We start from the raw sequence: 14,767 nt of genomic DNA on the forward strand, positions 1-14,767 counted from the left end.
TGTTTTAAACTAGAGGTAGTTTAAATTCAACCCTAATGCAAATTTAAGTATGAGAGACAGTCTTAGTTATCCATTTATGTTTTCCTTCAAAGCACTGAAAGTGTAAAGTGCCAAAGGAAGGCAGCACCAGGTTACTGGAAAGTTAGGAGTGCGAGCCCTGGAGCCACAGAGTTAAGTAGTCTTTAAGTATACGAAAGTATACGAGACCCAAAACGGACTTCTCAAAGAGATGTAGAGAATTTGTTGAAATATATTTTACCACTTAACAGTGTTAGAGCTCCTGAATAAAATGCTTATTTCACTTAAAAAAAAAAAAGCTCCTTTCTAATAGAACATAAACCTTCAGTTTTCTCTTTTATTAAGAAAAATGAGATTCAGGGAAACAGAATTCAAGTGAGCACTGATGACCTCACCTGGGCACTAAAACATATGTACTGAACCTTTTTATTTCTTAAATGACAAAGAAATTGTATTTCTCAAAAATACCCCCTCCCCCATAATTATATGCTGGTCATTGCTTCTAACTTCATCTCACAATGATAAACAGACTTTCTTCAGGGTGAAAAACCCCTCATGTATACAGCTACCTAAAATGTTATGATTTAACAAGGGGGATGATACCTGCATGCAAATACATACATGAAGACTGAATTGATAATTGCAAAGATAATATAAACAGAGATGAACTAGACTGAAGAGAGATACATGAGAGAAAAGTGTTAAATTCAGTCAACATTGTACTTCTGAAAAGACTCAAATATGACAGAACCATAACGAAAGAACAGTCTGGAATGGTATTAAACTCCACTGTATAAAATAGACAAAGCTTAATTATTCTTGTTCAATTACCAAATAATGGTATAGGACTACTGTAGGCCAATTACATTATAGAACAGTTGCTAGGTATAGTTCTCAAACCACTAAAAAGAAACCCTGCACCAGCGATTGTGGGTATTTAATTTTAACCCTTGGTAGGAAGTGAGGAAGGGTGATTTTCCTCTTGTTCAGAAATCAAAAAACAAGTAAGCCAGACTTCCCAGATTCACAGCACAGACCCAACAGCTTTAAACTGCTTCATAGATACACAATTCGAGCATTCCAGAAGAGAAATTTTCAATTTCCCACCCAGGGATTTTTAGGGGGTAAAATTCCCTATCCAGGAAAAAAAAAATCAAGTTGGCAATCAAATGGTGAGGTTAGAACGCAAACCACAGTAGCCTAGATAGGTAGCAATAACGTCTGTTGTGAAATTTAACCCTTCTGGAGACGTAAATAACGGAATGCCTACATCAAGCGCTTGGGTATTCTGCTTTATTGCTGAGTCTAGGCAGCCAGAAAAACGCTTTTTTTTTTCCCCCTGCCACAGAGATAATGCCACTAATGTGGCCCTTGGCTTTTAGAAAAGAGCCAGATCTCCTCTAGCCAATTAAGGAGTGGCCTGGAGCAGGCTCAGCCAGAGCCCCAGGGCAGCGGCCACTGAGCACTTCCTGCTTGGTAGTGTGGGGAAGAGGAGAAGAAAAAGGAGACTGCAAGCCTCTTTTAGGGATACAGGAATTCTCACAGAGGGTGGCAGATTCCTTACAAATGAAGTTCAATGAAAAACAGTCTCACCGCCAGAAGCCGAGGCACAAACAGACGATGCCCCATCCCCAGAAGTTCCAGCACCCGACATGCATACTCATTCACCAGCTTGCTCCTCTCGTCGTGCATGTCCTGGGACTTTTTGACAGGAGGTGTGAGCTTAGCAGCTGGGGCTGGGCAGGGCACCCCTTCTTCCATGAGCAGTAAGTAGGTATCCAGAATGAGAAAGCTGGATCTCTTATCCACAATTTTGAGAACTGCAGTGGGAGGGGAGCCAGGCTTAGGTCTCCCCAGGAGCACGCACAAGCCAGGCTGTGGTGGGAATTGTCAGCTAACGTCTCCACAGCAAGAACATTTTGGCTAAATTATCCACTGTGCAAGAGCCCCAAAGTAGACTGGAAAATGAAATCAAATTTTGATCTAAATAAAAAAACGGCAAAAGCAATCGAATGCAAGAAAATGGCCAAGAGTGATGCAGGAGAGTTCAGATACATGTGTTAAAATGTACCAGCAGCTCAGAAGGGTCTAGCATGTGAGTGTGTGTGCGCGCGCGCGTGTGCGTGCGTGCGTGTGTGTGCGCGCGTGTGCGTGCGTGCGTGTGTGTGTGTGTGTGTGCGCGTGTGAGCAGACAGAAGCAGCGGCAGCCGGGAAGCCAGGGCAGTTGTGAAGCTGCAAGGAGAAAAGGATGAGCTCATTGCAATCCTTGATTCGTGACAAGCGGCGCTGCGGCCGCCGACGCCTCTCGCTGGGAATCAGTAATGAAGGGGTAGGGGAGGAAGGGGAGGGAAGAGGAGGAGGTAGGTGAATGAGCATGCAGAGTGTCTCGGGGGAGAATGCTGTAATAAGAAGCCAATGGCGAGCCGTTGGACAGATGTGCTTCTCCCTCCCAGTCCACCTTCAATCAGTGTGAGTCTGACGGCTTATGCTGCTGAAGCCGAAAGCCAGAGACAGACAACTAGCTTCTCTTGACATGGAATGCTCACAGAAGGACCAGACAGCTGGCCAGCTAAAAGGCTGACCTTTCTTTACTCTTGCTTTCTAATAAGGACAACAGATAAAAGTCTGATTTTATGCTGAGTATTTAAAGTGGGATGCTCCAATCCTGGTTCGATGACTGAAAGCTCTACAGAAGAGAGGTTTAGGGTGAAACGATACAAGATAAACAGAGAGCCAAGACCGAGCTTCCAAGAAACGACACACCCTCAAGTTGCAGTGTTTATGCAATAATAATGACTTTTGCAATGCTAGAATGTGAAGCATTTCAGCATTCTGGGAAGCCATAATTAAAAGTAAGATTTCTATAAACATGCAGTATGACAAAACAGAAAAACCTACAACATCAATAAGGAACATACATCTAAGGAACCGTTAAAGTTGAGATTCTCAGAGCAGTAATAACTTTAAGCCACAGACCCTGATAAACACTCATTTAATAGCTCAAAACATTATTTTGATGCTCTGTGCTCAAATTAATCCTTCCCTACTAATAATATAACTTAGGATTATCCATGCTTTAAAATTTTACAGTCTTAGTATGTGTCATATTAAGTTCCTTGATGTGAATAATCAGTTACAGCCAAATGAAGGCAAAAAGACAAGATCCCCTTTAGGAGCAGTTTCTAAACTTTAGCTAACAATTAACTAATCATATTCAGAATCTTGTTCTGCGGTTCTGGGGTGAATACCAGATCAGTTTCTCCATGTAAGTTGTAGTATGATAGAATAAGAGGACTAGAGAATCACAGCTGGTTCCTTCTGAGTCTTAAGTTTCCTGCTCTGACAAATAAGAGTTATAGATCTCTGTAAGTAACAAAATAGAAACATCAGCTTATCTCTCTGATCTTGGTTAAAGAAATAGATTAATTACAGGAGTGCCTGGGTGGCTCAGTCGTTTAGCGTCTGCCTTCGGCTCAGGTCATGATCCCAGGGTCCTGGGATCAAGCCCCGCATTGGGCTCCCTGTTCCGCAGGAAGCCTGCTTCTCCCTCTCCCACTCCCCCTGCTTGTGTTCCCTCTCTCGCTGTGTCTCTCCCTGTCAAATAAATAAATAAAATCTTAAAAAAAAATAGATTAATTACAGAATTGGGGTTAAAGGGAAATATTGCCTGCCTTAACAGAATATTGTTTAGTTCCTTTTTCCAAAACTCAATAAAACATTTTTTTGTTAAACATTTCGAGTATTAACAAAACCTTTTGTTTCTTTTTTTTTTTTTAAGATTTTATTTATTTGACAGAGAGAGACACCGTCAGAGAGGGAGAAGCAGGCTTCCCGTGCAGTAGGATGCCCCGATGCAGGGCTCGATCCCAGGACCCTGGGATCATGACCTGAGCCGAAGGCAGATGCTTAACAACTGAGCCACCCAGGTGCCCTGAGTATTAACAAAATCTCAAATAAGATATTTATATATTGTTTGTCAAGCCCTTATTTCTTCCATAAATTATTTTTCTTTTTCCCCCCAAAATGATTTTTTTTTTAAGATTTTATTTATTTGTCAGAGAGAGAGAGAGCATAAGCAGGGGGAGCAGCAGGCAGAGGGAGAAGCAGGCTCCCCACTGAGCAGGGAGCCCAATGTGGGACTCGATCCCAGGACCCTGGGATCATGATCTGAGTCGAAGGCAGATGCTTAACCAACTGAGCCACCCAGGCGTCCTGATTTTTCTTTCTTTTTTATATACAGAGAGAAAGAGCGTGTGTGTGCTGGGGGCGGGGGCAGGGAGAGAGAGAATCTTAAGCAGGCCCCATGCCCAGCGCTGGCCCGCTGCAGGGCTCCATCTCAAGATCCTGAGATTAGGACCTGAGTCAAAATCAAGAGTTGGACACTCCACCAACTGAGCCACCTAAGTGCCCCTCCAAAAATAATTTCTTAAAAAACTAGAGATTTTAATGTAAAATGATCAAAACCATTAGAATATGACATCTATCTATACCTATAGATATAGATATAGATACAGATACAGATATTCAGATCCCTAAGGTTCTGGAGGAAATGTCTGATGGGCTACCCAGGGTGGGGCTGGTTCAGCTGGAAGGGGGAGACTGTAAGGCTGAGGGCAAAGATTCTGGGCCTTTCATAGCCTACCCTTACACACACAAACACACACACCCCCCTCAGGGAATAGCTCCATTTTTACCTTGTTTACATACTGGAGTTACAGGAGATTCTGTTTGAAAAGACTATGCTACTGCTGTGTAAGTGTGAAAAGCACTGTCATGGAAGCTTCTCGTTTAAGAACAAGGGGACAAAAAAAAAAAAGAACAAAGGGACATTTTTACTTGCAAAGGAAGGGAGAATTCAGTGACTCTTTTGCTTATAGGACTTTTTTTGGATTGATATATTTTTTAAAAGCTAGGGGAAATGTTTCCATGCAACTGACTTGGTTTCAAAGAACACTGGCAGAAGCATTTATTTTTTCTTATATAAACCAGAAACAAAGAATATCTTGCCCAAACGGATTCTGGTAAGAAGTCAAAATTAATCAAAAGACTTCAGAACTATGGTTTGGCTCTGATGCTCACAAAAGAAGTTCTATTAAATGTAATAGCCAAAGTATGCTATTTTAATGAGCAAACCGAGTTACACTTAAAACAATTACAAACAAGTGGTCCTGTATTTCAGTTTTCCTCATCTCTCCATCATCCTGCCCCTCAAAAATGCATTATCCTTGAGGAAGTGAAGGTAAGGTTCAGGCTGGGCTCTGAGTGGCCCCTCCTGGGAGAGCAGCAGTGGTTTTGTGGGGAGATGACATGGGTCCAGAGCATACCTTCCCCAACCAGCCTGAGGAACTGGGGCCACACCAGAGCCCTGCAGAAGGCATGGGGTTTGGAGCAGTGAGCAGCCTGAGGAAGAACAGGAGGAAGGGGGAAGTGGGGGGAGGCCCCCGAACCAAGATGCTGAACCAGAGAAGGCAGAGCCAGCACTATGGGGGAAGGAGAAGATGTAGCTGCTGACACGCGGAAGTGGATCCAGGTCCTCGGGCTTCACAGGCCAGACCCACAGTTAAGAGTGAGGATGAAGATGGAAAGGGAACAACAGCACAGAGCCACTACAGCTCTGTTCCCATGGACCCAGAACATGCTGAGCTGGTGAAAAGGGCAAAGGCTGAAGGTCTAGAATTCCCAGTGGGAAGACACGGTACAGAAGGCCCTCTGGACCCAGAAGGCATCCCCTGCCTGGAAATGACCACACTGAGAGGGGTCTCACCTCCCTGCACTCCAGGCCAGAACCCGCAGAGGAATGAACACATCCCAGGTTGTAATGTCCATCCCCATCCTCTCGTCTTCCTTTCTACCACAAGGTGAACTGGACTTCTCAGAAACCTGCTGATTCAGTTCTGCATATATGGGGACATCAGCCCAATCCCAACCCGTCTCGGCAGGTATCACCCTATGGAGAATAAAGCACCCTCTAATAAGCAGCCCCCCATCCCCAGAATCATCCTTGTTTTCAACATTTCCATAATTTTTCAGGCTGTCCTTTGAGAATAAGCTGTTGATCAGTATCAGGTAAAATAACTCTTCTAGAACATCACTTGGTGAAATGGAAGAATGGATTCAGGCATTTTTGAAGCCATACAAGAGTGAGTCATCTCAGTGAGCATTTTCTCTTCTTCCTCCCCAACTCTCCAAGTAATTTATTTACTGCTGATGAGATTCAGTACAGTACACTTCTGAGAAATAAATTTTTGAGTTATAAAGTAGTTCAAAGACGAAACTAATGGTAGGAAAAAACTCTTCTAAATTAACCAGTTAAAAATACATGATTTCTCAAATTTCCTTACACAAACTAGTATGAAGATTTTTTTAAAAACAATCTGTAAGGAGGTTCAACAGCAAGCTGAAGCTAATATGGGAAATTTGGATGAATCATGCAATGAAGCAGAGAGAAAAGAAAAGAGGACGAGGCAATGGTCCCTAAGCCATGGTCTAAAAAATAGAAGGCTCTCTCTCTGGAGTGCCAGAATCAGGTGGATGGTGGGGCAGTCCTAATCAGAGCCTCGTGCTTGAGTGCTCTCCCTAAGCCACTCCACTGTGTCATGATTGCTGGACATGTGCAGGACATAAACAGACTCCCACTGTAAAATGAAAAGCATATTCGACTTAATTTTATGGAATTGTAATTAAGAACACTGAGTGCAAAAAAACATGCTAAGTAGTTACTTCAGGGGTTACAGTGAAAAAGGAAACATTTTCTAATCTGCAAGAGCTTAAACTCAGAGACGCATTCAAACAAAGATAAAGCAGGATGTGGACACCATAAAAGGAAGAACAACACTGTGTAATGATCTAGTCACATCTTTGGTATTCACAATGGATGCGGACAAAAGTAGGCTCCTACTAGTGGGACTGACCTGGACCTAAACCCAAGAGTAAGGAGAATTAAACATATCTCTAGGAGCAAAACAGGGCATTGCTTATTATACTATCGTTTAGTCATATTTACTTGTATGACATAGGTAAATTACTTAATATTCTTTGAGTCTCTGTAAAATGCTAATGTCACATATCTAGCCAAGTTGCTCTAGGAACTTAGTAAGTTAATGCATATAAAGTGCCTAGAAGAGGGTGAGTGCTAGTCTGTCCAGGAAGTCCTATAGAAGAGGAGAGCAAGTATAAAATGCATTGTGTTCACCTGGTTTAGGGTGAGAAAGACAAAAAGGACTCTGAACGTATTATTAAAAAGAGAATTAGCCAAATACCGATAAAAGACATTCCTGTGAGACCAACTGCCTCTTCAGTTGTAACCTTGAAGATTTAAACACTTAGCAATAAGTAGGAAAGGACCTATACTCTTCTCAACTTGGAAAGGTAAAAGGGCAAAAACTGAATTCTCTAGTTATTTCTTTTTTGTAGGATAGACAACTTTTTATTTTTTTTATTTTTTTAAAGATTTTATTTATTTATTTGAGAGAGAGTGAGAACACGAGACAGAACATGAGCAGGGGGGAGGGCAGAGGGAGAGGGAGAAGCAGGGTCCCCACTGAGCAGGGAGCCTGACTTGGGGCTCCATCCCAGGACCTGGGGATCATGACCTGAGCCCAAGGCAGATACTTAACCCACTGAGCCACTCAGATGCCCCTGGATAGATGACTTCCTAAAAGATGAACTCTCAATAATTTGGCAAGTTCCTAAGATCCAACAAACAGGTCAAATAAAGATGACACAGTAAGTAGTATTGGTATCTTGGCATACATGTAAAATCCTGCACAGCACACACTCTGCCATTCAAGTTCAAGCTCTGCTACATGCTTCCGGAGGTAGAAGGATACACCAGATGCTGCTTCTAACTTTATGTATTATTCACGCTACTTGAAGAAAAGGCTAAAATGAAATGTAATGAGACTGAGCATATAGGCTGTATCACAGGGAAATGAGTCTCATTATTTTGTAGCTGGAATTCATACCCTGAAGAATTGGAGTACAAAATAAAATACATAATTAACTGACATCGTGGTGGGTAGTTCAGGTAACAAGTTTATAGGAATTCAAAGGGGAAAAAAGATTCCTGTAAAATATTATAGACTTACCTAGTGTTTAAGAATGGTCTGACCTCTCATAAGACTTAAGGCATAACCACGTTAAAGGTATTGTTTTTTTTTTTTTTAATAGAAGAAAGAACTTTCTCCCACCAACAATAATTTAATAACATGCTGAATAGTCACTGTAGCAATTCTTGCGGTCAAATTCTAGCTTAATGCCTTTATTAGTGCAAGAACTTTTACAGTCTCTTTGAGTTGATCATTTTGCCTCAACTTCCTTATCTTTATTGACAATTATCTCAAAAGGCTGCTTATTTTATTATTGGACATTTATCTGTTTAGAAAGTACTACTTGCAGTAAGCCAGAAATGCGAAACTTCTAGTCACTGGGTTGGGGAATATATTTTATAACAATATAATGATACATTTTATAACAACAATATATAGAATTAAGTTTACTTTCTTTATGTAACATTAATTAAAATATTTGAAGGCAGTCCTAATTTCCTTTTCTCCGAGTTCACCATCCCTGCTAACTGGACCTCCTATAACCTGGTTTCTGGACCATTCTAAAGTGTTCACAATCCTACCTCCTGGGCAGAACACACTTTTTTGGCCAATGTCCCTCAGTAAAGGACTACCCACACCAAGAAGGATATTCTGGACATGACAGCATGTCCAGATAGCATGTCCAAAATAATGTGGTGTTGTTAGACCCTAGAAAGCATCAGAGTCTAACATGTTTATCCTACTGATGATAAGACTGAGGCAACGGATAAGTGACCGGTTTAGGATCATAAAACTTGCTCTAGGCAGAGCCAGGAAGCCAAGATCCCAGAGTCCAGTTGCTTAGCAGGGAACCTTGCATTTCCTGCAGTGTTGTTGTCTTTCAATTAATGTAGCCGATTACAAAAACAAACAAACAAACAACTATCCTATTAGGAAAACTGTGCTTCACCATTTTATTTCATATGGAATTGACCCAGAGCCTTTGCCTGCTCTCTGCTATGAAAGAATCTAAGATTCATAGATTTGAGTTGAGAGGGGCATCCAAAAGCCTGCCTTGAGAATAATCACTTCTGAACACACACGATAATAAAGGACATCTGCCTTCTCAGTTCTTAAGTGAGGAGCACTCTCTTCTTCAATCACACAGTTAAAGAGGCTACATCCCTGGCAGCTCAGCCACAGTGTCCACTTAAGAGCAGCTTTCTTAAAGCCATGTTAGTGATGCAGGCTTGAAAATGGAATGCTGTCTCAGTTCATTCATTCCATTCCCTGGGCAGATTGTTTAAGGCTCACATTTATTTTCAAGGTAAGCAGAAGCATAAACAAATGTTAGCAGGGGCCTGTTTTTTATGTTAAATTAATCAGATTAAAATAATGATCTATAGAATCCAGACTGTTTCTTGATTCTCTCATGCTGGATCAGCATTTTACTTTTTATTTTTACATGTGTGTATGAGTGTACGGGTGTACTGTTTGTCATGGCTATTAAAAATAAGGTGCTTTATTCATCTTGGTAAGTTGTGAATTGCCTCTACCTTCTTCCCATGGTCCACCTCCAGTTCTCTATTCAATTTGCGAACTCTGGCATCTTCATGTTACAAAGCATGCTAAGTGTAGTTTAATAGCTGTCACTGTGAAAAATAATATTTTCAGTGGAGTAGTTATATGGTTGAGCCCATGTATTAGCAAGTGAATTTGTTTCCATAAAATGAATATGTCAGATGGGGACAGTCAGGGCTTTTTTGCATAGACAAATCCATGTTCTGGAATAACGATGGTAATAGGTAGTCTGGCTGTACTATTTCCTTGCCCCTGCCTCCGGCCTCACAGCTTCAGATGGATTCAGTAGAATTTCAGAGGTAGCAAAATGGTGAGAATGGAGGTGATTTTTCCTCTACTTTCACTGGAGGTGATCTGCTCCTTCTTCACCTCCCATGGGAGTTCAGTTCCTGCAGATACTCAGTATTGCCACAGGCTGACTTCTGTGACCATAGTAGACCAGCTACACAGGGGTCTTCCCTGCGTGGTGGGCTCCTTTACCTATCTCATACCCCTATTTGTTCCATGCAGGGCCTAGCAAAGTGACATATACATCACAAAGTCTGGTAGATATGTGAGTAACTAAGAGTATGAATGATAATAGTTATTATTTATTCAGTATCGATAAAGGCTATGAAATATGCAAGCCCTTAGAGTCTGCATTACTGCATTTAATCCTAACAACCAATTATGACCTTTTCACATTGGAGGCACCTGAGCTTGGAACAGTGAAGGGACTTGCCCAAGATCATGTTACTAGTAAGTGGTAACTGCAACTATAGTTTTTGAATAACTACCAAATGTTTAAAATCTTTCTTTTTTTAAAGATTTTACTTATTCATGACAGACAAAGAGAGAAAGAGAAGCAGGCTCCCCACGGAGCCCCCAAATGTTTAAAATCTAACTTGAGTTATTAAACAGTGAAGGAAGTAGACTTAAACAGACTGGATCCTAGAGGCTAATCAAATTAGTCCAGTGCAAACAACAGGATTTACACAGTCTTGTCACTATGAATATACTGAGGGACTAGTGTGTCTTGGGTTCTAAAAGAAATGATGGAAACAAAAAGAGAGTAAAAACTTATGCTCAAAGAGCACCACCTGTACCCTGGTGATCCTATCCATACCCTTCTTGTTAATCACTACTGAACAACAACAGCCACAGATCAGCCCTCTCTCCAGAGCTGCCAACCTGTGTATCTATCTCCTTACAGGATATATGCAGCCTCACATGTAACTTGATCTCAGCGTCCAAAGTCACCATTTCCTCTCCAGCACAGATCCTCCTCTGACATTTCCTATCCTGGCTAATGGGTTCCCCATCTGCCCAATTATACAGTAGGCACCAGGGTGTCATCCCAGAGTCCCCCTTTTACCCCCCTCTACCTCTCACCCATCATTCAAGTCTAGTGGATTCAACCTCCTCACTATCTCTCAAAACTATCCCCTCTTCTCCACTCCCAGCTCTTCTGCTTTGAGATCAGCCCTAGGTATGACATGCTGGGGTCTCCACTGTGTACAATACTGAAGGTACTTGGAGTTCCCAGCATATACCTGGCAATTCCATGTCTCCAGATCTTTGTTCTTGCTTTCTCCTTTTCTTGAACTGTGCTTCCCCTCTAATTCACTTACCTTTCCTTAATCTGCCAAAATTCAATTCTGATATTACCTCCTGCAGGAACCACCCTTCAATCCCACATTGGGACAGCTGGCCCGCTGTTTGCTTCCCATGTTTCCACCTGTGCTGTCTCCTGCACAGCACTTGCAGGCTTATATTTTAAATGAGTTGCATGGAAATCAATGGTTAGGATCCCTCTCCCCTGCTAAGGCAATTAGAGATAGGTATCATGTACCATCCTTCTTCTTGTCCTAAAAACTGAGCCGAGGCAGTTACATAATGGCTACCCCATAATTGTTTCTCAAAATGGTTCAGCATTCAAAATGGATAAAATATGTGTAGGAGAATGAAAGATAAGCATTTCTCTGATTAGAGATATTGGTGCTTTAATATTTCTGAGCCTTTTAGGATGCTCTTCCCTCTTTCTAGAATGTTTTTCCTCCATCAATTTTTCCTTTAAAAATTTTAACAATCCTTCAAAATGTTGTTACTGAAAGAACAAAAACTGAGATGTCAGACAGACCTGTATTTATTTTTTTTTAAGGATTTTTTATTTATTTATTTGGCAGAGAGAGACACAGTGAGAGAGGAAACACAAGCAGGGGGAGTGGGAGAGGGAGAAGCAGGCCTCCTGCCGAGCAGGGAGCCTGATGTGAGGCTCAATCCCAGGACCCTGGATCATGACCTGAGCCGAAAGTAGACGCTCAATGACTGAGCCACCCAGGCACCCCTGACAGACCTGTATTTAAAACCAACATTTGATGTCCAGTAACTGTGTGACTTGAGGAAAGCTAACCTCTTTGAGTCTCATTTTTCATTAAGGAAATAAGGTTTAAAACAGTAATCTTATGAAGTTGCTAACATTATTCACGACTGTGATATTTCTAGGTTGGTAAACTAGGATGATAGTACAGGTAATAACTGATAGGGAAAGCATTGTGGCCAGGAAAGGACGCAGGATGAATGGAGTTAGCAAGAAATATGTGGCAATCTTTTGGAGATGTTCTACAGGCCATGGGAAAGATGAATCTGGAGCCAAGGGATGGGTTTAGAAATCACTGGTGAAATATGGGAATGAATGAGGTAAATGAGGGAAAATACAAAAGCCGTGAACAGATATTCTCATATTATGTCATGATATTCCTCTCAATTATGCCAGGTGTGATTTAATAACTAGTTATATTTTATTAGGGAAATAATTGACCCCACCAGACAGAATGCTCCTTAAGGGAACATTTTGCATTTGCTTCACTCACCAACGTGTTCCTAGCACCCAACAGAGTGACTACATATACAAAGAGTTCAGGAAATAATTACTGAGTTGATGAATGATTGAATCTCATACAATATTCCCTGATGGACCTTCTAATCATTTGCTTGAAATCTGGTGACTTAAATAATGAGTAACATGAGAATACAAATTCCTAATAAAAATGTGCTGAGGTGGAGGTAAGAATAAAAATCTGACAAGTGCCTGTTGTGGGCCAGACGCTGCGCCATCCACCTCCATGCATGGTCTTACTCCATTCCTATAATATGTGGTAATGAGATCACTGCTAAAAGAAATGATTTGTTCATGTTTTGCAAGTCAGTATTTTTTGTTTTTATTTTAAGTCATCTCTACACCCAACGTGGGGCTCGAACTCACAACCCTGAGATCAAGAGTTGCCTGCTCTTCTGACGGAGCCAGCCAAGTGCCCCTTTGCAAAATCCATCTGCCGATTTCTACAACATCCTTGATTGCTTGATTTCCCACTTTCCCTAAGCCTTCCAAGTCCAATTGATCTACAAGCCCTATCAGCTCTCTCTACAAAATTATCTGAATCTGTCTTCTTTTTCCATCTTCACTGTCACCACCTTAGTCCAAGCTATGATCACGTCCTGACTCGGCCTTCTGAAATAACGTCTGACTTGTCTCCATTCTTGCTTCTTTTTCAATTCACATTCCACACACCAGAATCCCTCAATCCAAATGTCTTAAAACCATAAATCAGATACAATTTCTCCCTGCTTAAAACTTTTATACTGGCTTCCCCTCATACCCCAATGCCAACATTTTGCTACTGTTTATATGTCTCTACTGCTCTGGCCCCTGCCCAGCCCCCTGACCACACCTCCTTCCTGTCTGCATCTCACTCACTGTGCCCCACTCACACTGGCCCCCTCTCTGTTTTGAACACACAGACCCTCTCCTGCCTTAGGGCCTTTGTACTTGCTGTTGCCTCTGGTCGTCACATGGTTGGTCCACTATGTCATTCAGCTCAAATGTTACTTTGCTCACAGAGGCTTCTCGTAACATCTTACCTAATGGAGAGCAGTAACACACTGGATTCTCTTGTATTCTTTCTTTCACAACATTCATCACTACTTGAAACTGTTTACTTCTTTCTCATGTATGATCTCTTTCTCCAACTAGAAAATGTTAGGGCAAGGCTCATGGGGGAGAGGAGGGAGAGCTTTAAATGATCTTTACTGAAGTTAGTAGAGAAAAACATAAATGTAAAATAAGATTCTGGTTTCAGCTTCTTTTTTTCATTCATTCATTCATTCATTCATCTTTAAAGGATTACTATTTTACAGGGCCTTCTGAATCTCTCTTTTCTTTAGCAACCGGGAGTCAACTAAAATGACCCCTTGACATTTATAGATTCAATATTTATGGTTTCAGCTCTCCCTGAGAGACCCCACAAGGCCATAACACAGCAACTTGTGGGTTTACTGAGGAATGAATTTAGTTACTCCTGTGTGGCAGATGGTAAGTAAGCTTACCTTATAGTCTTTGTTCTTCACAGTTATTCTATGTTCTTATGACAAGGCAGTTATTTTATCTCAATTTTATAAAAAACGACACTGAATAAAAATATCATAGTGGCACTAAAAAATTTAAAAGCATTGTAGAATATATCTTTCATGAGTGTCAGGTTGTTTTTATCCCCCTGAACCTATGTCTATACACACCTTTGTACAAAAGGTCTACCTGGTTAACTGTAGTAATGCCAGGATTAACACCAAATGTTAGGCTTCCAAAAAAGGCTACTATGAATCTATAACCATCATAAAGACTAGCCACCTAAAACTGCAGAAACCATTTTAGACATGCAAGTAGCTGAATCATTGTGGTTTTTGGTAGAGAGAGGTTTCTATATTTAAAAATGATATAATATTGGTTTTTAAAATGTCCTGCAAACTTTGGATAATATATGCTATAAAACTGTCAACTACTTTGGGAAGGAGGAGGAAATTAACAACACAAAATAAGCTGAAACACCCCTTAGACCAAATGGGAATAGAGAGGACTAAATGAGCTCAGGGGTAAAAGGTGAAGAGGAAATACTCAATTCTCTATGTACACACCATAAGCCCAGAGTTGTGCCTGTTGCTAGTGGGATATAAAACTAGTGTGTAATATGGTCTCTATCCTCAGTGGCATTATAGACTTGGAGCAGAAACAAGGCCCATGACTGGGACATTAGGGAATCCCCATGACTGTGCAATAACGTGCCTAATAGGTATATCTGAGGCCAGATTATGATGAAAATGGAATG

At 41.3% G+C, this 14,767-nt stretch overlaps 1 protein-coding gene and 1 pseudogene across 4 annotated transcripts in view; one reads left to right on the forward strand and one right to left on the reverse strand.

Annotated features, from left to right (window-relative positions):
* Positions 1-14,767, reverse strand: part of RABGAP1L (RAB GTPase activating protein 1 like) — a 754,336-nt gene that overhangs the window by 150,578 nt on the left and 588,991 nt on the right. The window contains exon 1 of one of the 4 annotated variants that reach the window (XM_028122985.2): positions 1,612-2,240. The exons of the other annotated variants lie outside the window; for them this stretch is intronic. Coding sequence (XP_027978786.1) covers positions 1,612-1,779 — 168 coding nt within the window. The 5' untranslated portion in view covers positions 1,780-2,240. Of the gene's footprint in view, positions 1-1,611; positions 2,241-14,767 lie in introns of those variants that run through there. 4 annotated transcript variants of the gene reach the window in all.
* LOC148162808 (male-enhanced antigen 1 pseudogene) lies at positions 2,267-5,761 on the forward strand (annotated as a pseudogene).

Source organism: Eumetopias jubatus, unplaced genomic scaffold (genome assembly GCF_037043125.1).
Source record: "Eumetopias jubatus isolate StellerSeaLion01/CBP00866 unplaced genomic scaffold, mEumJub1_p1.0 scaffold_12, whole genome shotgun sequence".
NCBI lineage: Eukaryota > Metazoa > Chordata > Mammalia > Carnivora > Otariidae > Eumetopias > Eumetopias jubatus.